Source organism: Podarcis gaigeae (assembly GCF_964106915.1).
Source record: "Podarcis gaigeae genome assembly, chromosome: 1".
Taxonomy (NCBI): domain Eukaryota; kingdom Metazoa; phylum Chordata; class Lepidosauria; order Squamata; family Lacertidae; genus Podarcis; species Podarcis gaigeae.
This window is the reverse complement of record NC_139678.1, coordinates 48569704-48592648: the sequence shown is the minus strand read 5'-3', so window position 1 is coordinate 48592648 and position 22945 is coordinate 48569704. Positions and strand designations below refer to the sequence as shown.

Here is a 22945-nt window from a genome sequence, read left to right as displayed (position 1 = left end):
AAGCAAAAATGTAACTTTTGGTGAACTTAAGGCAACTTGGGCTGCTTTGTCCCTTCTTCGGGTCCTGTCGTCTTTACCAGAGTTACTAGCAACTGAGCTACAAGCATATCTCTGGTGGCACAAACGCGTAAGCTGTCTTTTGGATAGAAAGGGAGACACAAAAGGTCCACCTACAGTTTAATTGTAAATAGACTCTTGGAAACATACACTGGGAGGAAAGAGGATGGGGTGCATGGGGGAAGAGGAGCTGCAAGAGAAAGGGAGGTGTTGAGCACACTCATTTTACCAGCTGCTTCTCTCCTACAAATAATGCACCTCCAATTCTATTTGAAAGAGGGAAGCAGCGGTCATAGTTGTATAGGCTTGATAAGGTGTAATTTCAATCTCTGATATATACCCTGAAGCAACTGTGAAACACACAAGAAATTAGAACAGGAAGGAGAAAATACGTTCATATCAAAATTATATATGTTCATTCTCTTCTCTGTATCATTCCAATTTTACTATACGTGCTGCCGAAGCGAGCACTATATATGTTCATTCTCAATACCTACATACATCTTTAAAAAAAGGAAAGAGGAACAGAGATGAAAATTCTTGCAGAGATATGGGAAAAAAATATTTACAAAAGCATCTCGGCTTCCTGTTGCTACAACTTGGGTTGGAGTATTGTTTAGGAGTTTTTGTATATTTATTTTAGATCTTATTATTATTTGTTCCAGTTCCTCTGATGGCAAACAGAATTTGTCCCTAATATATAACATATATTATATATAACATTAGATTGAAATAACAACACCTTTGCAATATGCACAGTTATTTCCAAGCTGCAATGATTTTGTTGTTGGTAGGTTGTTGTTTTTTTAATAAAAAATGCAGTGAATTAAAGTCTTGGGCATGTACTGAATTCTGAATATCTTACCCAAGATGGAAATCTGTGCAGCGGAGGAGTGGGTGGCTTGCCTCCTGGGTCCATCACTCTGGTTTCAGAAATCCATGTCTCCTTATTACAGCAAGATTGCTGGTGAATCTCTTCATCCATCCCTGCCTCCTCCCCCAAACAGTCTTCCATCTCCATGTTCTCAGCTACTTCCTCATCTATATCAGTCTCTTCCACTTGTCCCCGGCAATGTGAAACAGCACTTATAGGCTTGAAAGTGCCAATATCATTGTTTGTCACATGATGGAAGGAATCTGCCCCTGACTGTGGTTGGCTATAATGCCGCTTGGCGAGCAGGATGCTGTCCCTTGGATTGCTAGGAGTCCGGACTTTGGGGAGGGTCATGCTGTTACCTAGTCCAGCTTCCCTTCCTGGGAAATTGTGGGAGGTTGAAGTAATGGATTTTGGCAACTTGGGCTGGAGGGCTGGAGTTGATGTTGAAAGAGAACCATTAAGAACATTTTTCACTTCCCCAGATGAGGATGAGCGCAACCTATGAGTTCTGAAGTCAGTACTCAGTCCATCTGCTGGCTTGCACAAGTCAGATAATGTCTTGTCTGAATCACCAATGGAATTCTGCAGTTCCTCCAGGGGAGACTGAAAAGTTAAAGCTCCATGAAACTTCACAGTCTCAGCTTGGTGGTTTGATGGTGGGCAGATGGGGACCAGGTCATTTACCGAAGAGTTCTGGTAGTCTGGGAAGTCAGAGATAAGCCTCAGTGAGCTCCGAGAAGGCACCGATTTGTTCACCTCACCCGTTACACAGGCATCATTCATAAATACCACACTTGCTATATAAGGAACCCTTTTCATGGATACACTCTGATATGCCTGTTTGATGTCCATTGCAAGAATCCTGGAATCCCGGTCTGAGTCCTCAAGGAGGCATGACAATCGGTCTCGAAACAGCTGGATGTTGCAGTTGGAAACAGATTCTTCAGAAGGCACAGTCATCAAATCTGCAATTGGGAAAAGACGTCAGAACATAAGAAGGCCCATCTAGTCCAGCATTCTGTTCTCACAACCAACCAGGACCTGAGTGCAACGCCAATCTCTCCACTTGCGATTCCCAACAACTGATGTTTCATAGACCTGCTGCCTCTGATGTTCAAGGTAGAACACAGCCATTATAACTAGTAGCCATGAATCACCTTATCCTCTATGTATTTGTCTGTATTTCTCTTTCAAAGCCAGCCAAGATAATCATATGTAGAAAACTTGTTCCATTAGACCACTCTTCTAAAAACAGGAATTTATAATCTTTAAGCCCAAATCATTTGAAACCCCTCCAACCCATCCATGCTGATGGTTCTGGTGATCTGTTAATTAGAGGACAAATATGGCCAGATAATAAAGTTCAGATTATAACACCCCCAATAGCTCTTACAGGTCTATTTTGAGCAACAAACTAGTGAAATGGCATTCCTCATTTGTACACTAAAGGAGAAAGATTCCTTTGTAACCAGCAAAATCAATAATCAGTATAATGCTGTCAAAAGTGATCTGTATTAAACATGGTAAATGTACCTGCAGTTTTCCAGGTAAACAAAACAGTAGATAAATCTGTTAATCAGTAGAGATGTCTGCAAGAGATTGATTTTATTTCCAGAGAGGTGGTTAAATTTACAAAAATAAAAAAAAGAGGAGCTAAAGAGACTCATGAGGTTGGACCTCTTCTTTGGAAGTTCTGCCTATTAATCCCAAACACACTTGGGTGCATAGTGGAGATACTGTGGCTATTTAAAAGTGAAGAAAATCCACTCTGCATATGTTCAAAGGCAATGTTTTACGCATTATGACTTGTCACATTGCCATGCTGAGCATGGAAGACAAGGGATTAAACCCTGGTTCAAATTAGCCCCTATGTTGGAGAAGCTGAATTGAATCAGACACAATGAGACAGTACAATTATGTGCAGGAGTCAATGTATCATTCAGAGCTGTCTGATTGGTGGCATTTTGGGAACACTTAATACCAGGTTATTATAGCAACCATTTCATTCCGCTAGCAATCAAAACGGATGGGAAGTTGTTTGCAAAGCTTTCAACTGGAAAGGTGCTTGCACTTGCAGAGAGAACTGAGGCCAGTCAGGTAATATTGGCACAGGATTGGCACCTCCATACACCTCCATACAATTCTTCTGTGCTCCAGGTTGCTTGCCTATGCATCATGGCTATGCCTAATTTGCTGTTAGAGAGCGAACGAGCGCAATTTGGAAAATACAATTCCCTTACATTTGAGGAATGAAGTTTTCAGGACCCAGTACAAAGAACCCATGTCTTTAGTTGCACAGAGGGTGAACAAACACTATAAATGCGAAGTAGGCTTCCCCCAGTAACTTTTAATGTATCTATGTGCAGTAGAAAGGCATGGGAACCCAATATTTACCATCATGCCCCAGTATGAATTGTACACTATGTGAACAGGCCCATAGAAAATGTAATGCACGATTGGGCTGGGTGACATATTATACATGTCATAGGTTTAAAAAGGCACAACAATATTACTCATACTTTAGGTTAGGGATGGGGAACCTGTGGCTCATCAGATCTTGCTGGACTACAGTTCCCACAGTCCCCGACCATAGGCTTTGCTGGCTAAGGCTAATGGGAGTCTGGAGTTTAACAACAACTGGAGGGCAGCCACAGGATCCCCATCTGGGTTTTATGTACTAGCTGCAGGAAATAACGATGTAGCAACAGATACACTGGTTGGTCCTCGGAAATTGCATAAGCCACATAAAGGGTGGGGCTATTCTTAGTTGTACAAGAATGTACTTGGGACAGAGAGGTTAATGAGATTTTGCAGTTCTTAGCATGTACAAGAACAACATTGGTGTTAAAGCAACATCCACGGGACATCTACAATCCACATTTAGGTGGACCCATGATCTTGGCCAGTGAGCATCCAAACATGTCAGGAAATGACTGAGTGCGTAGTGAAAAAAGAAAATCTGCTTATGATTTTCAGAAAGTAGCTTCACCCCTAGGATAATATCTAAAGCTTGATGTTGCCCCACTAAAGGTAATGGATTTTCTGCCACTGACATTAGTTATAGCCTTTACAGCTGAATTAATAGACCAGCCATTAGTATGGAGACAGAAACAGAGATCTCACAGACAGCCTGCCTCAAAGTATATATATTTTTAAAAACTGATACATACATACATACATACATACATACATATATGTGTGTGTGTGTGTGTGTGTGTGTGTGTGTGTGTGTGTATATATATATATATGATGGAAAATGGAAATATCATATTCTGCTCATTCTGCCTCTGTGTACTAGAAGGAAACCACAAATGGCAGTGAAACGCACAGAGATCTGAGGGTTCTTCTTTTCACTTTCCCTGCTGGTTCCTAGACATTTATTTTAAAAATTACATATTTACCTTGCAGCGCTGCTTGAAGAACTTTGATCTGCTCAGTCAGCTTCAGGTTATAACCCTTGAGGTAATGGTTTTCCATCTCAAGCTGTGAAACAGTAGAAGAAAACACTTTATGTTAAAAAAAATCATTTGAAGTATATTTCTTTTACAAACAGTTCTGTCCAGACTTTTGGCTTTAATAAAATTTCAAGAAAATTAAGATAAATTTAATTGAAAATTCCTACGTTCTTCGAAAGGAAGGCCTATCTCTAGGAAGAGTTCTCTTTGTCTTGTATATTTACGGCCAAACAATACGATGATCTGCTTAACCAATAAGCTTGGACTTCACTAACTAAATTACTAAACAAGTACAGTGGTACCTCGGGTTAAGAACGTAATTCGTTCTGGAGGTCCGTTCTTAACCTGAATCTATTCTTAACCTGAAGCACCACTTTAGCTAATGGGGCCTCCCGCTGCTGCCGCACCGCTGGAGCACGATTTCTGTTCTCTTCCTGAAGCAAAGTTCTTAACCTGAAGCACTATTTCTGGGTTAGCGGAGTCTGTAACCTGAAGCATATCTAAGCTGAAGCGTATGTAACCCGAGGTACCTCTGTACATAGGTTGTACTGTAAGCGTCATTACTGGCCCAGTTCTACAGTCCATCAGCACACAAAAGAAGGCACACAGCTGTACAAATTGTTTTCTCCAACAGTGCAATGCAGAAGTTTACATGTCATTGCAGAGGAGGGTATCCCTACTGAGGCGTCACTGCAAGCACCCCTTTTATGCCAATGCAGTTGTACAATTCTATGGACTAGGGGTGTGGAAGAAACAAACTGGCCATCACCTCTCTTAGTTTAGCTGTCACCCAGTCTTTAATTTTGGCAGCCTTTTCTTGGACAATTTTAGCATCATCCGCTCTCAGTTGTTTCTGTGAAGAGGAGAAATAGACAAATGTTATAAGACAGCAGCGGATCCATTTGACTTGAAGAAATTGCAGGTGTAGCCATGGGCAACAGCTCACTATTCTTGCACAATTCTTGCATAGCAGTAAGGAATATTCTGGAGACTTTGTGGAAACTTCCCTACAAATCAGAACTAGACCATTGAACTCAGGTGCCAGAAGGAACACTTTCCCCATAGTAATTTGCCTATGTGCTGAAGTCATATTTAGAGCCTCTCTACCAGGTGCTCCAGCCATCTAAAGTAAAGCTGGTGGCAAACCTTCTCAGTCTTCTCAGTGCATCTTTTCCCTCTTAATATATTCTGTTATTGACTTAAATCACATAGCTGTTTCCTATGGTTATTTATTGCCAGTTGTGACAACTTAACTCTTCTGCCCCATACTTCTTCTTTTTAAACTAATTTCTCTTTCCTTTCTTATTTTTCTGCAACCTGTTTGTAGTTATTAGATTTATTTATTTAGAATGAAAAAAAGAAAGCCTTCTCAGTGCTGGGATTGTATTTGTGGAATTCCCTCGGCTATTGAGAAGCGTGCCTGGCACCAACTGCATTATCCTTTAGGAGCCAGGCATAATTCCACCCCCCCTTACAGTCGTAAATAAATAAATAAATAAATAAATAAATAAATAATATTGTTCTTCTTCTTCTAACGTATTAATTACTATTATAGGGGGATATCCAATGTTGTGCAAGCAGACATAATGAGACTTGTCCTTCCTTCCCCTCCCTGCCACAGTTCTCTCAAATCGGCTTCAGAGGGACCTGCAACACTCCAGAACAGATTTGGGTCCCATATGGGGGAACTGCAAGGGGAGCAAGAGGAAGTCCCATTGCATGAGTTCACCCATTTTATTTGGGATGTCACCTGTTTTATTTATGTATGTTATATTGTTTCTACAAATTGCTCTGGAAACTCTACTCAAGGGCAGCAATAACTGTTTCGAATAAATAAATATTGACCTGAGAAGGGGGAGACAGACATAAAGGCACTTTAGAAGCAGGAAGAAGAAGAAGAAGAAGAAGAAGAAGAAGAAGAAGAAGAAGAAGAAGAAGAAGAAGAAGAGTAGTTTGGATTTGATATCCCGCTTTATCACTACCCGAAGGAGTCTCAAAGCGGCTAACATTCTCCTTTCCCTTCCTCCCCCACAACAAACACTCTGTGAGGTGAGTGGGGCTGAGAGACTTCAGTGAAATGTGACTAGCCCAAGGTCACCCAGCAGCTGCATGTGGAGGAGCGGAGACGAGAACCCGGTTCACCAGATTATGAGTCTACCGCTCTTAACCACTGCACCACACCATAATATCAGATGGTACCTTTCTTACTGGCTGTGGAGGCAAGATGTGTGTCCCAGTTTAAAATAGCTTCATTACCTGCTTTTCCAGCTGTGTCTCAAGTTTCTCGATCAGTTCATCCTTTTCTTGCACTCTGCTCACCAGCTCCTGGTATTTCTTGTGTACACTTGAACCGCTTGTTTTCATGTGGGCAAGTTTCAGCTTCTCTTCCATAACTTCCACCTGAAAGATTCCCTCACACTTTCATTGTAATGACAATGGGTGGTGAAAGGGAAGGAAACACATTGGACTCTTTGTGGGAATAGACTGTTTATTCACTAATGGACCCTTATTTGGGGCAGGGCAGATTCTTCTTAAAGAACTCTCACACATTTGTCCCTTCGTATAATCCCATCCACTAGAGCGCTGGTATCTGATGTTGAAAATATCAGATTAGCAGCACTGCTCAGCCTAGTCTGAGGTAAGTTCCACTTCCAGGTAAGTGGATATACAACCTAAATATTCAAAGGCTCAAGGAAAATACATTTTTCAGAAGATAATTGAAAGAAATGCCCGGAAGGCCTGCCATCTTCAGACAGCAAGAAAGTCCCAAGTATACAAGAAGAAATAAGACATCAATCATGTCTTACAGGTACATATAAGTGGGGCACTGAATCGCCACTTGGCAGGCATTCTGCACCTGCCCCTTCTTTTTCTATGAACATGTCTCTCCCTCTTTCCATCCCAGCAGCTCTGTTATCCGTCCCCTTCCAGGGTTTTGGACAGAAGCTTTATAGGGATGTCATAAATAATTTGGTTGTGCCTGAGAGTACCTTCTCAAATGTAGTCTCCGCTTTTCTCTTTTAAAATGTTGACGGCGCCGGGGCCCTAGCCTACTGACCTCCTCCTCAAAGGCTTCAAATTGAGATTGGCAATGCCGTGCGGGATATTTCCCAGTCTATGTGCCAATTTCTTCATGAAAGCTGGTTATGCTCCAGCGGACATTCCTGGCCCCAGAGTTGCAGAAAGCTGTGTTTTGTCCTCCTGTCTGTCTACATTAGACAGAGAGAGGCAAACAGTCTCTCCCCTACGCTGAACCTGAAAGGCAAGCGTGTGGCACCCCAAGCCAGAAAGCTTAGCCTGCCAAGCTGCCGGTGTTTGGATCAGAGCTTGGGAAGAATTACCGTCTAAGGAAAGAGCCCCCCCCAGCTCTTCTGATGCCTGAGTGGTGACTCTACACTGAAACCTCCAAGCTGGGACAGTAACCGTTTTGCCTTCCTTATCTGAAGATAAGAGCACATTGAAGAGACCATCCAAAACCCTGAACTCGGGGGCTGAAAAAAACACCCAGCTTTAGGACTCAGCACACAAGTCATTTCATTTCCTAGACGTCTTTTGCTTCCCTGCACAATATACCTGTTTGTGGGGTGGCAGCTCCACATGATGTATTAAACCACTTCCTAAGCCTGTCAGATTTAATTAAGGCATTTCGAAAGGCCTTTCTATTTCCCTTAGATAACAAGCTGGGTGGTGCCACTGGTAACAGGCAGCGGCAAACTCCAAGCCTCCAGGCCTGATTCACTCCGCCAAGTTTGGCCAGGATATGGCGGTCCAACCTGGACTGTAATTTTCCATTTACCTTTCCCCCTCCCCCCTTAAAAAGGGATGTTGAAGAATAGTATCCTTGGTAGCTTAACTGGATTCTGTGTGGGTCCCAAAAATTGCTTAGCAACTAAAAATGGTGGGAATAATCGGGCACAGAATCCCTGTGATCACACCCACACGATGCTTTTAAAGCACATTTATACCACTTTAATAGTCATGACCTCTCCCAAGGAATTCTGGGGACTGTACTCCCCACAGGGCTAAAATTCCCAGCACTCTTAACAAACTACAATTCCCATGATTTTTTTTGGGGGGGGGAGCGGGGGAGAGACATGGGTTCTAAATGTATGGTATGGATATGATTTGGAGGACTCAAAGGCTATACTTTTTAGGCTTTGCCCACAGAACACAGTTTTCTGGCTGCTACAGCAAGGTTTAGAAACATGATTAAAAGCTTATAAACACTGTAAGGTGTAAATGTGTCACCTGAAACTGAAAACCTTTGTATAATTAGAAATCTTGGGGTGCCCATCCAGCTGTAAAGGTTTTCACATGTTATGGGACTAGTGATGTCAGAGAAGCTCTTACCTGTTTCTCTGCATTTTGGGCTCTCTGTTCTGCCTCAACCACTCTTTGCTCCAGTTCTTGCATCTTCAGAAGAAAATAAGACATGAAAAATGGTTTACTACCACTACTACTAAAGTAAAAGGTAAAGGTAGGGTAAAGGACCCCTGGACAGTTAAGTCCAGTCAAAAGCAACTATGGGGTGTGGAGCTCATCTCACTTTCAGGCCAAGGGAGCCAGTGTTTGTCCACAGACAGCTTTCCGGGACATGTGGCCAGCAGGACTAAACCGCTACTGGCGCATGGAAGACCGTGATGAGTGCCAGAGCACATGGAAATGCTGTATTACCAGTAGTACTAGTAATGCTAGTACTACTACTTCTTCTACTTCTTTAGAATAAAACCCATCATTTGTCACTGTGATCTCTGGCATTTCTAGAATTATAAAACATAGCTCTTTAACAGTACTATCACCCATCATTTTCTCATTAGTGAATTTTGACATTCATTATATGGTTGGAAAGGATACCTTCTGGTACATTTTACATGCTATTCACCACTCCTATAAGCAGCTTACTTAGAAGCCACCAGCTCACCATTAGCATTCAACTCACCATATCTCTTTGATAGACTTATGATAGATTCTGCATCACTATATAATCACTATGATGCGCAGGATCTTTTAATGTCTAGAAACTGTTTCAAAGAGTGCTATTTACGGTACTTTATCAAACCTTTGGGAAAGCAGTAACAATGCTCACATATTCCCATATCATGTTATTTACAGGTATGAGATTGACATAAATATTATGTAAATTCAACGGCATTTGGGGCCCAATTTACACAGGAGACTTCAACCTCCCATGTGCGCACCTCATAGGCTTGAGTGATTGATTGTCCTCCTATATTCTCTCGCTCCACATTCACTTTTGCAAAACATGCCCTTGAATAATGGTTCAACTGCACTGCCAGGAACGGCCCCATTTTTTCCAGAAGCGTCCTTAATTATAGTGTTCCAGGTTGGCAGGGATACTCAGCGCCATGCTGCGGTAATACCATGCTGAAGCACTGACTCAGCATTAATTTTGACAGAGTAAATGAAAGGATTTTAGAAAGCTGGTTTTTCTCCCCATTCAAATTTGATACCCAAGCTTCTGTTTGATCCTCATTTTGCTGATGATCTACTACCATTGCAGTGCATGGATATTAAATCAGCTGGAATTACATTAAACACATCCTGATCTCATGTAAGTAACTTCCCCTGCACTTCTCAATAGTCTGGCTTTCTCTGTGTCAATTCAGAGCTGTGTCTGCAGCTCCTTCCTCCTGCCCTGGCTTGGACTGGCTTCTCCTATGCCTTAATGAAGACCTCTAAATTACCTCCCCTCCTTTCACATTCTTCTTGGGAAAACAATATCTGCACACAGACTTTCCCTGCTGGAGAGGAAAAGAGGGCTATGGGTCAGTGTCCCATAGGTTCTTTGTTCTCACAAGCTTATATACAAGAGCTCATTAATTTTAATAATTGTCATAACATTTTCCTTGGAGGGTTGTTTGAGGAAAACCAATGCTTTTGGATTGGGAGCAGCAAACCCATTTGGGTAAAAGTGCAGTAACTCCCCTTGTAGAGTTACTATTCCCAGAAGGGAAGAGGGATCAATTTGACTTCTGCATTGTCTTAAGAAAGAGAATGGAGTGCACCTTTTGGGGATGAAGTCATTAGCAGCACCAAAGTGACCTCCCTAGGGCACAAGCTTGGGCAGTGTGTATGGAAGCCCTACACTGCCCAGATGACAAGACCTCCCCCCCCCCAGCCACGTTGATATACTCCAAAGGAAAGCAGAGCAGTAAGTTGGCATCAGGAGTTGCTAGAAGGATGCGTACAAGGCACCATCCACCTGCCTTATGGACTCTACTCCAGATTTGTGTAGGGTTTATTCCCTAGCTTTTTATTCTCCAAAATATATCCTGTAAGTTTTAGGGTCAGAGTTTCAGGGGGTTTAGAGTCAGAGTTTTCCTTTTCCTAGATGGCAACCTTCTCAGGTTGACGAGCCCCATCTGCCCCTCACTTCCCTCTACAGCATGTGCAGAAAACCACCTTCTCGACCTTTGGACCCACTGTTGGTCTTGTCTGCTCAATCAGCTGGAGCCTGTCTTCGCACGCAGGGGAAGTCCCTAACTCACCAAGGGTCTGAGACTCACTGACTACCCTCACCTGGTTTAGCTGGTCGGTCAAAGCCCTTTCCTGGGGTGTGGCTGCTGTCACATGCTGACAGCTTCTAGGAGCCACAGATGAGAGCTGGGTGCAGGGTGGGGACCAAATGTGGACAAACTACCCCAGAAGGAGCATACACCCCTACTTGGAATAATACCTGGAAATTAACATCCTTTTTGTCCCAAACTGAAACTTCAACTTCATTGCAGTACCATGGGTCACTGCACAGACATTACCATTTGCACATTATTGGTGATATTTCTGCTCTTGTGAACGATGACAACTGTACCACTCTGACACTTGACCACTTTTTGACATGGTTCACTGTCTCTCATGAGTAAGCTGAATGAGACTACCATTTTAGAGACTGATCTCCCCAAGAAACCTGGGTCCTTTGAGAACAGAAGAACTCTACTTACCTCCCAACTGAATGGATACTGAAACTGTCTGCATTCATTAAAGATCTCATGGCAACCCCTGACAGTCTGCCAAACCTTCAGATAAGCTAATAAAAATCCATGTAGCCTGGCTCAGTTTAAAAATAATTAGTATTCATCTTCCTTCTCACCACTTCATTGTCTTGCTGTGGGATGTTAAAACTGCTGCTCTGTTTAACATCAGACAAGAGTGTTAATTTCATGGTGCTTTTTGAGTATCATGTGTTATTCAAGGTTCCCCAGGGGCAAACTAACAATAAGCTGAGCATTCAGATTGCACTTTCTATGTATCATGTTTTGTAATACTGATGAGAAAACTGCACTGCACGGCTAATTAACTGTGAAACAAACATTGAAATGAGATGTTCAAAATTTGGTTCCTATGCTTCTGATCACTAGCCCACCAAGCTGTCCTCTCCCACATGCTGTAGAAAGATAAAGCCCTATTATCGAACAGAGTGATGTCTCAAAGGTGAGGAGAGCGGCCAAAGATTCATGGCCCACAGTTCATTTGTTAACTGGGTCAATTATGCCGCCATGGCAACAGACTGCTATGTCACTCATCAACTGAATATTACCCCTCTTTCCCGTTGTGTGCACAACTGTGTAAGTAAATGCCAGTTACTAAAGACATGAGATTCTTGAACGCATTTCTAGATTAACTGGGTGAAGATGCATTAACAGTCAGTATGAACACCCTTCAAATGAGCCCATGAGAAAAGTACCCAGGAAATCCTGTGTACACACATCTCCACTTCTAAGCTTAGTCAGGCATTCCTGCCAGAATCAAAGTATTTTTCTTTGGATTTTTACTCTCTTTTGCATTAATTAGATTCAGCTCCATTTTCTCTCTCCATTTCTTTCTCTGTCTCTCTCTCTCTCTCTCTCAGTTCTTTTCTCTCTCTCCTGAGAGGCCCCACAGCTCATTTGTAACAGGGTCATCATGCTGCCATGGCAACAGCCTGCCATGTCACTCATCAAGAGAATATTACCCCTTTTCTCCTCAGTGTGTGCAACTGCATGGGGGTAAAAAATCCCCTGAGTGCAAGTAAATGCCAGTTAGCAAAGGCATATAATGCATACAATTCTAAACTCCAGCATACTTTAATTTCCATGGAAAGCATCCAAAAAACATTTGAGCAGTATCATTGCTAGCATTGCATTTGTTTTGAGTTTCTCAAGAGAGGCATGGCAGAACGCAGGGCAAAGAACTTTTATTAAGATAGCATTCTAACAACCCTTCACATGTTTATTAAGGACTTTGGGGAAGGTTCACCAGTGTGTGTGTGTGTGTGTGTGTGTGTGTGTGTGCAGTCACTTGATAAGTTATCACTAGACAATTCAAAAGGTGAATGTTCAAAGCTGAATGTGTGAACTAAATCCTTCAAAAAACACACATTGAATTTGAAGAGCTATGCAGGGATATGCATGGGCATCCTGTGGTTTGTTCATTCATACATACAAGTCACCACTTGATGCTGCAGTTATCAAATGAGTCACTATAAACTGCCCTAGGAATTTGTTGAGGGGCGGGAAATTAGCAAACAAATTTGTGAACTAGCCCTTAAGGCTGAAATTCTGGTACTTAAGTTGTGTATTAGAATTGTGTGATTCAGTTCTTAAATTGTTCGACTGACTTACTAAATCACTTACTAAATTACAAAATTAGTCAGTTTTCATTTTCAGCACTAAGGCAATCATCCTGTTAGCCTGAAAACGATGAAGAAAACCTCCCCTCGCTCCTAGCACTTCTGACAAGGCTTTGTTGAATTACAGCCTTTAACTGCTTACTCTTTGGCCTTCAGAGGAAAAACCACATCACAAAACCATACAGCCAGTTACAGAGTAACCTGATCACTGAACCAAACTGCTCCCTAATCTCAACAAAGGGTAGCTTGACACACCCACACCCCTAGGGCTGGATTAACTCCAGAGTCTTCATTTCCCTTTCCACAGGGGTGTCCAGCCATCAGGTGCTCAGCAAAGTGCAGGAATAATCAGACAAGTTTATTGTGCTGTCACCATTCTGCTGGAATTCTTTCCAAAAACATTGACTGGGTGAAGATTTAAATTTAGGATTTCTAATGAACGAAAGAGGGCTTGGGGTTTAAATAACAAGCACGTGGATAGGGTGGGAATCAGGTTCTGAAAATCATGATTTCAAAGCCATCCGAGTTCTTGTCCACATCCTCAGGCTGCTCTGAAACTTAAGCCAAATACATTTTTGTATAAGCTAACATTTAAAATTAATTTTATAATGTATGTTTTAATGGTAGTTTTTATTGTGATAGTCTACTGCAGTTGGTGTTACTGTAATTAATTATAGTGTATATTTCAGCATGTGGGACGCAGGTGGCGCTGTGGGTTAAAGCCTCAGCGCCTAGGACTTGCCGATCGAAAGGTCGGCGGTTCGAATCCCTGCGGCGGGGTGCGCTCCCGCTGCTCGGTCCCAGCGCCTGCCAACCTAGCAGTTCGAAAGCACCTCCGGGTGCAAGTAGATAAATAGGGACCGCTTACCAGCGGGAAGGTAAACGGCGTTTCCGTGTGCGGCTCTGGCTCGCCAGAGCAGCGATGTCACGCTGGCCACGTGACCCGGAAGTGTCTCCGGACAGCGCTGGCCCCTGGCCTCTTAAGTGAGATGGGCGCACAACCCCAGAGTCTGTCAAGACTGGCCCGTACGGGCAGGGGTACCTTTACCTTTACCTTTATATTTCAGCATAAGGGACGCGGGTGGCGCTGTGGGTTAAACCACAGAGCCTAGGACTTGCCGATCAGAAGGTCGGCGGTTCGAATCCCCGCGACAGGGTGAGCTCCTGTTGCTCGGTCCTGCTCCTGCCAACCTAGCAGTTCGAAAGCATGTCAAAGTGCAAGTAGATAAATAGGTACCGCTCCGGTGGGAAGGTAAACGGCGTTTCCGTGTGCTGCTCTGGTTCGCCAGAAACCGCTTAGTCATGCTGGCCACATGACCCAGAAGCTGTACGCGCTCCCTCGGCCAATAAAGCGAGATGAGTACCGCAATCCCAAAGTCGGTCACGACTGGACCTAATGGTCAGGGGTCTCTTTACCTTTATATTTCAGAATGCTGTTAACTTAGAGAAATTTATTTTTTAAAAAAATCAGTCCATTAATAAGCAAATTAAAACATGACAGGCAATTTCTCTAGACCTTCTTATAGGGTACTGTATCAAATTTAAGTTGAAACTGTTTGATTTTTCATTATAAACACTTGATTTTGAAACTTATGTCCCTGGCCTCATCACGGGGGGTTACAGTCTCTCTTACTAGCTATCCTCATCCAAAGGTTTAAGAATAAGCACCCTTGTACTTTGATATTTTTTGTAGTTTTTTTAGCTTTTTTCATTATTATTATGGAATTTTCTTTTGTAATTTTGGTTGTCTATATTTATCTGTATTTGATTAAAGCAAAATAAAAGTATTTAAAAAAAAGAAGAATAAGCAACAAAGACTGGTTACAAAATGTAGCTTTTGCCTCACCTTCTCAGCCAAAAGCTCCCGGATCCTACTAGCTTGTAGGCGGAATTTGAAGAGCTGTGTCTCCAACTCAAGGCATCGTTTCTGCCAGTCCATGGAGCTACCATTCTCAACAGCAAGCTCTGCCATTTTGAATGCCTTCTCCCTAGACCGACCTCAAGATGTCCTAAGTGAGCAAGACAAAGAAAAAAAAGACTGAAATGTCCAAAATGCTATAAGAATTGTCTTTATAGATATTTTTTTAAGCACACCCAATACACATTTAAAACACATTCCTTTGACTTCCCCCAAAGAACCCTGGGAATGGAAGTTTCCCCCTCACAGTTACAATTCTCAGTAACCTTAACAAACTACAGCTCTGGATATTCTTTGGGGCAAGTAATGAGCTTAAAACATGCATTGAATGTGTCTTAAACATATGGGGTGGATGTTCCCTAGCAGGAGAATTTCCCCTGCCTCCTCCAATCTGGGGACGCGGGTGGCGCTGTGGGTTAAACCACAGAGCCTAGGGCTTGCCGATCAGAAGCGGCGGTTCGAATCCCCATGACAGGGTGAGCTCCCATTGCTCGGTCCCTGCTCCTGCCAACCTAGCAGTTCGAAAGCCCGTCAAAGTGCAAATAGATAAATAGGTACCGCTCCGGCGGGAAAGTAAACAGCATTTCTGTGTGCTGCTCTGGTTGGCCAGAAGCGGCTTAGTCATGCTAGCCACATGACCCGGAGGCTGCTCCCTTGGCCAGTAAAGAGAGATGAGCACCGCAACCCCAGAGTCATCTGTGACTGGACCTAATGGTCCCTTTACCTCCAATCTAGCTATGGTAACATTATACTATGCATTGCAGGGGGCTGGGCTAGTGACCCATGGGGACCCTTTCAACTCTAGAATTCTATGATTTTATGTCAGTTTGCACAAAACCAACTCTGCATTCAAATTTAAACACTCGGGAAGTTTAGGAGAATTCAGAATGAAGATTCCAACTGTAAACAAACTTTTAACAACTAAGACTTCCAGGACAAGAGCTTCAATCAAGCCTGATTAGAAGATTAGGCAAACGCAAACAGCCTAAGCCCTTAGACTATGGTATAAACTCACTGTTGTTCCAGAACTGTGCAGTGAAAGAGTTAACAGAATCTTCTTATCAGCTCCTAAAGATCACATTATCAAAGTTACTCTGGTTTCCATATGGTCTCTCTCTCCCCCCAGTTTAGCTATCTTTTGGACCACCAAGCTGCAGTAACTCTTAATGTTTCCCAGGGTCATTCTGGTAGCCTGTCAGTGCGTATTTAATCTCCTGGTATGTAGGTTCAGCTACAAGAGCAGGAACGATAGGCCTGTTGCTTAGCTAATGCTTAAAATTCACATAGCCAATATGCCCCTTTCATTAGAAGCCCATGAGCTAATTGAAGTGGGCAGCAGAAGACACAATGAACTAAGTGTCCTCATGGATGACAGAAGCCCTTCCACCACAAAGCTTTGGCTATGAATTATCCAAGTGAAACAGATAATAAGAGAACAAAGATAAAGCTTCATTCATTATATTTCATTGCCACAGTCTGAAAAATATTTAGCTAAGGCCCTTTGTCCATTTTAATCACCTTTGGAAGTCCCTTTTGCTTGTCCCCAAATTTAATGAATGGAAATGGAAAGATATGCTGAAAAGCTGGAGGGGTGAGCATAGAAATTAAAAACTTTGGAACTATTCTGGTGATTTAATTCAGCCTTGCAAATAAGCCCACAAAAGGCGACAGCCTCCAATATATACCGTATTTTTCGCTCTATAACACGCACCCGACCATAACACGCTCATAGTTTTTAGAGGAGGAAAGCAAGAAAAAAAATATTCTAAACAAAACAGCGGATGTATGATTTTTGTGGTTCATGCTGTGGCCACAGACATGTGATCTGATGGTGAGTTTGGTGTAGCCCAATGCAAAAATCCTGAGGATCCATGTGGATCCATGCTTTATAACCACGTTTTTGCACCACTGCGGCCCCAGGCAAGAGTGGGTGCGTGATTTTTTTGGTGCAAGCTGTAGCCATGGACATGCTATGTGATCTGATGGTGAATTTGTGGTGACCCAGTGTAAAAATCCTGAGGATCCATGTGGATCCGTGCTTTGTAACCATGTTTTAAGTGGGGAGGGAAGGAAAAGCACTCAAGGGACAAGGAACACGCATGGGGTGGGTGGAGAAGGATGCTGTTAATAATGCAGAAGAGGGGTATAAGAGGAGAAGGCTCCTCTCCTCTCCCGCTTTGCTCCTTTAAAGCAAGCAGGCTCTCTGTCCCTCTCTCCTCCCCACTCAGTGGCTCTTCTCCCGCTTTGCTGTTTCAAAGCGAGCCACGGAGGAGGGAAGGAAGGGGAACCATGGATCCTCTGCTCACGACTGCAGCAGATCACCCCGCCATCCATAGGCATTCGCTCCATAACACGCACAGACATTTCCCCTTACTTTCTAGGAAGAAAAAAGTGAGTGTTATGGTGCAAAAAATACGGTACTTTTTACCAGCCTGCCAAAGGCTGCCAGTGGAGAGAGGCAGAGCCTCCTGCAGCATTTCTAAGCTGCGTGTGGAAAGGGAGACTTCACTCCTCCAGCAGCCCACTTGGTTTCTGTATTGGCCACAGAGAAGTTATGGAACGCTCCCTCTCTCCTTGGCCATCCTGCATATAATTTTTTGTCTGTCACCTATGACTACTAAAGTGCTGGAAAACAAAGCTGAATTAATTAATGAGCAGAAAAGCTTGCGGGCACAGTTTTTCGTGTTTTTCATTGGAAATCTGCCTTTGAGGGTTAATCCATTCCACCCTGTTGGATTTGGGAATGAGGGCTGCACTGATGCTATCAATGCACATAGTACAGTCAGCCATGCAATATATATTAGTCTGAACACTCAGCTCACATAAGAACACAGCTGAAATGTTTTGGCAGAGGACCACTGTATTTTTCTGCTGCCCTCTGTCTATCCAATCTATCCATTCCTGATCACTTTCGCTACCAGGTGTGTCTGATTCATGGTTGCATCAAGCTGTTGGGAGCTTCAGAGCACTGAACTGATGTGAGGGCACTGAATTAATTGCCCATAGCATCACATGAATCCAGAATGACAGAACATCCATATAAAATGAACATATAGAGACAGGAAAGACTCCTTTAAAGATTTTACTGAGCACATGTCCCTACTACATTAAGCATGTGTACCAGAAAGTGATCTCAGTGGGACTTACTTTCAAGAGAACATATCTAAGATTGAGTTGCAGGCTTTTATATTGCATCCTATGGATCACTTGCCACAGAATGGAGTAGCCTATTTTGAAGAATGGCTAGATGATACATTTCCAGTTTGGTTCTCTACACTCCCATCTTGTCAAACCTGACATGCCAAGGATAGGAGATGGTGAGGAAGAAACTTGCCTATATAATATGCATCATCATAGATTTGTGGAGTTGGAGGGGGCCTTGTAGGCTACCTAGTACAACCCTCTGTTCAGTGAAGGACATCCAGAGCTAGAGAAACATCGGCAATGGATTGCTGCCCAGCAAACACTCCAGCAAGGGAGAGCCCCTCCCCACCTCCATTTAATTTTCAGGTCTGCCACTCCATTATCTTTCTATTGAAATGGAACAATGGTATTACTTCTTTCACTGCAATATGGAAAGATCAGTACTGGACAGTATGGAAGAGCACCTCTGCTCACATGGCCTCTGGTCAGTCACATCACTGCTGTTCACTGAGTGGCAGAGGGTGAAGGGTAAGCTGGCAGAGAAGATGGCAGGGTGGAAACACACTGGAAGGAGGCACTCAGCTGGTTCTGTTCCTGCATCTGTACCGCACAAACCTTGCTGCAGCCTCCTCCCTTCCCATCTACTTCTCAAAAAGCCATAGCAACAGAACTACCCAGCAGTCAGGTGAGGAGCAGTGGCACCCCACTCTCAGCAGTGAAGCTGCATGCTCCGCTACCGGGGGGCAGAGAATTGGCGGGGGCATGGCTGGTGATCCTGGGGGTGTGGCGCACATCCCAGGGGCATGGCATGCTGCCTGCGAGGGCGTGGTGAGCCGCCCACAGGGGCGTGGCACGCGTTCTGGGGGCGTGGGGCGCCGTCTGTGGGGGCATGGTGCCTGGTGCACATGGGGGTGTGCGGCGCGAGGGGGCGGCCGCCACAATGGCACTCTACCGGAATAGTGGTGCCAGGGGCGGTCCGCTGCCTCCACAACCCCGTTCCTCCGCGAGCGCCCACCCCACCACCAGCTACTGAGCAAGTTTCTGTTATATATATATCAATAGGGAAAAGCCTAACAGGCATAGCTGCAGTAAAAAAGCTTTAGCCAAAAAGCTAAAGAGTTAGCCCCTAGTTACGTACCCAGCTACCAAGGCCTTTTGTTAAGCAGAACATGGTGCCTTATTGTAGGAAGGCAACATTGGATCTATTACTTATAATGAAGTCATGGACAGCATTCTCATGGGAGAACAGGCTTGAGGTGAAAGACACAACATAAAGCCAGCTGAGTCCTTGCTTGTATCAAGAGATAAACTTGTACAGAAATCCTTGTAATGATTGGGGGGTGAAAACAAAACACTGAATTTGACCTCTTTCTTCTATCTGCTTGATTTTTTTTAAAAAAAGTTACAAGAGCTCAGAACAAATTGTATTCATCATAATCAAAAGCCTACCACCCATTTTGCAATAATAAATCACTTTGCAGTACTAGATTAGTAGGTGTATTGTGCCATTTGCAGACAATCTTATGATATCCACTATGAATGCATCTATCCAGAGAGGAATGCAAAAAATGTAATCAAGGATTCAGCATTAAGGCTTGATCTTAGAGGTTATAATGGTAGTACATGCAGTTTTCTGGAGAAAACATGTCCATACTGTTTCACATATGCCTTTTTAAAAACACAGTTTATTTACCCAAAAATGTTGGTTTTGCATCTAACATAACCATTATATAGCAGAACCTAACTATTTATCTTTTCTTTTTTCACTTCTCATTATGTCAAAGGTATACAAACTAATCAACATAGCGTTTTTAAGATATATGTATCATGTGAAATACATATTAATGCAATTACATTTCTTTACAAACACATGCATTACATAGATTTCTTTACTTGGATGGCAGCCCTTAGTCGAATAATCACATGAGTTTTAGGGGGTGGCCAATTTCAATTCTAGGTTGCAACAACAGATACCGGTATATAGTGTCCAGATCAAGGGAAGTACATAGGACCACACTATTCTGTCTTGGTCTGACCTGACCTGGACTACTGTAACTTTTTGTCAATTAAAATGTTTCTAATTCATTAGATATTGCAGTCCTGGTGTTTCATATATACTTGCACCAAGGTGCAATACTAAAGACAGATTCCTGCCACCTGTGCTCATTTGCCATCTCAAATTAAGACTGCAATGCTATACACATTTAGCTGGGATAACAGACATTTTAGGACTGCACTTCACTTTACCACTTCAGAAGTTTCATATCTATATTATCTGGTTTCATCTCAAACTGTATGCAGCTGGTGGAAAGCACCACCATACTGATACTCACTTTTGCGTGGGTTATTCCATTACAAATAGCATTATATATTTGTAATTATGAAAGAAAGCAGAGGTGGGAAATTCACAAGGAGATCACTTTCAAGCTCCTGTTAAGCCTGTTCTGCTCAATGAGAGTTTTGCCAGTTTTAAATCTTGCCTAGTCTCAGGGGGTGATATCCAACTAATCCATCATACTCAAAGCATACCAATTAAAATTAATGGACAGAAGCTACTTGTCCATTGATTTCAATGGCATTAGTCATTGACTTTAGTATGACTAAAGTTGGGTATAACCCAATGAGTTTAGTACAGGCTCTTTTGGGAGCTAGTTATTGTCGGCATCCATGGGAACCAAAGGTGGACAAACTACCCCAGAAGGAACACGATGTGTTCCCTACCAGAGGTACTATCCTGACACCCCATGAACCCCATGGGAGCTAGTATGGACATGGTATTTAATATGATAACTGCTGCTCTAAAGGTTTTGTTGGTGAAACAAACGGAGGACACTACACTTTAACAACTGTGCATGTGTGCCTAACCAGGCAAGATGGTGGCACAATCACCATTCCATTGTAATAGTATTGTATAAGCACTGCATCTTATGGTTTGCACCTGCATATCTCAGAGAGAGCCACTCCCTAAATTAAGCACATATCCCATTTATTGTTCTTTTGCTTTTTAAGATTCGTAAACTGCACCGTGCTTTGTATCCCATTTATAAAAGCACCTAAATCAATTGTGGGAAGGAACAAGGCCTTTTCAGTTGTAGCCTCACAGTTATGGAATGAGGTTCCCATGGAGATGAATCATCAATGTGTCTCATTTTAAATTTCAGGTAAAAGCACAAAGCACTTTTTAATACTGGGATTCTTTTTCCTGTAGTTTTATCTGCTGCTTTAATGCTACTTGTGTATGTTTTATTCTACTTTATGTTTAATTGATGTTGATTTTATCAATTTTGTAAGCCACCCAGAGCTTCGGAAGAACTAATTTAGTTCAATACATGAACAAAAAGAAATAACTATAAGCAAACACCTCAGCTATTGAAGATAAGGCTAACATGGTAATCATTTAAAATTTAAACAAATACAGTAGTCATTAGGAGAATCTTAATTGCTTAATTTAGCAGGTAAAGCGACCATAGAGTTACATTTCTCTTGTAAACTTCATCCTTCCACTAGGCAATACCCATCTTATGCAGTAAATGAAAGTACCCTTGAAAGTCCTGGTTAATGTACCAATACTCTGTGCCAGCTGTTTTTAAAAGACCAACAGCACAATCCTAAATATGTTTATGCAGAAGTAAGTTCAATGGGGCTTTTTTCTCGAACCTGAATGTGTTTAGAATTGAAGCCCCAAACTGTTTACTATTTGCCAGAGATGGCAATGGTTAAAGCTGCTAGTTTACACCACCCATTCATTACATCAGTCATAACCAGTTCACACCAAGTCATCTGTAATAATAAGATTCCATAAAAGAGGACATTTACCTACTCCCTTCTTTCCTAGTAATTTTAAATGAAAGAAGGTATCAAAGTAATACAACACCACAGGTAGTGATTTCCAGTACAAAGTACAGACATGTTATAGCAGTCATCCCTTTCTGCCCTACAGTTTTGAACCCTGCTTAAATCAGTTTTGGAAATAACAAGAAAAAGCAAAGATCGCCCCGCACACCCCTAGCCTCACACAGTCTCTCACCTTGGGCAGGCTGCTCTAGCAGGAGGAGGAGGAAGGAGGGCTGAGGCAAGCCGGGCACTGCAAGCAAAGAGCCAAGATAGCAGAAGCCTCCCCCCCCCCCCCCGCCCCAAGTTGCGACTGACCTTGTATTGTTCTTGGTCAGAACAAGGTTATATTGTGCTCAGGAACAGAGTGTTGCCATCCTCCTGCCGCTCACCTCCAGGCAAACGCGGGCTGCTGCTGCCCTGAGGGGGAGAGGATCTCACGAAAGTCATGCACACAACAGCTACGCTCGAGTCCCATTCAGTCCTTCCCCGTTCTCTGCCTCTTTTCTCCCTCTTTTCCTTCAAGCGGGAGAGCCTGGCTCAAATAGCACAGCCAGCCCTCCAAAGAAGCACAGGAACTGACATCATCGGCACTACACTTTTAACCCCTTGCCTGACAATAAGATCAGGTTAGGCTGCCTCCCATCCAAAATAAAACAGCGGGGAACTGACTTCCCACCCACAGGATTTCTCTGTGATCTTTTGTGTGTCTGTGTGGGAAATGGCCTTCTTTTGTACTGACAAGCACTCTTGTCACGTTTTATTTCATTTCAGCTTGGCCAGGCATTGTCCCAGAGAAGAAATACTCACTCTAGATCCATTCATTCTCTTCCAGAAAGCTACATACAAATGGGCGTAAAGTAACCAGGATTTTTGTTGGGGGGGGGGGAACAGAACCTCAGTTAGCTATGTATTTTTATTGTTTTTTATTGATGGGGGGCAGCTGCAGCTCCCCCCCCCCCCCGCTACACCCATGTACATACCCCTACACAACATTAAACAACACAATACACAAATCCTAAATTTGATTTTTAAAA

General features: G+C 43.0%; 1 protein-coding gene across 6 annotated transcripts in view; it reads right to left on the bottom strand.

Moving 5' to 3' along the window:
- PLEKHH1 (pleckstrin homology, MyTH4 and FERM domain containing H1) overlaps positions 1 to 22616 on the bottom strand; it is a 49846-nt gene extending 27230 nt beyond the window's left edge. For 2 of the 6 annotated variants that reach the window (XM_083746323.1, XM_083746325.1), the window contains exons 1-7: positions 22227 to 22492; positions 14862 to 15024; positions 8740 to 8802; positions 6646 to 6807; positions 5159 to 5242; positions 4336 to 4417; positions 923 to 1899 (exon numbers count right to left, since the gene is read on the bottom strand). In XM_083746323.1, coding sequence (XP_083602449.1) covers positions 923 to 1899; positions 4336 to 4417; positions 5159 to 5242; positions 6646 to 6807; positions 8740 to 8802; positions 14862 to 14987 — 1494 coding nt within the window. In that variant the 5' untranslated portion in view covers positions 14988 to 15024; positions 22227 to 22492. Of the gene's footprint in view, positions 1 to 922; positions 1900 to 4335; positions 4418 to 5158; positions 5243 to 6645; positions 6808 to 8739; positions 8803 to 14861; positions 15025 to 22104; positions 22186 to 22226 lie in introns of those variants that run through there. The other 4 variants (XM_083746326.1, XM_083746328.1, XM_083746327.1 and 1 more) reach the window with 4 other exon arrangements.
- Positions 22617 to 22945: the final 329 nt, after the last annotated feature.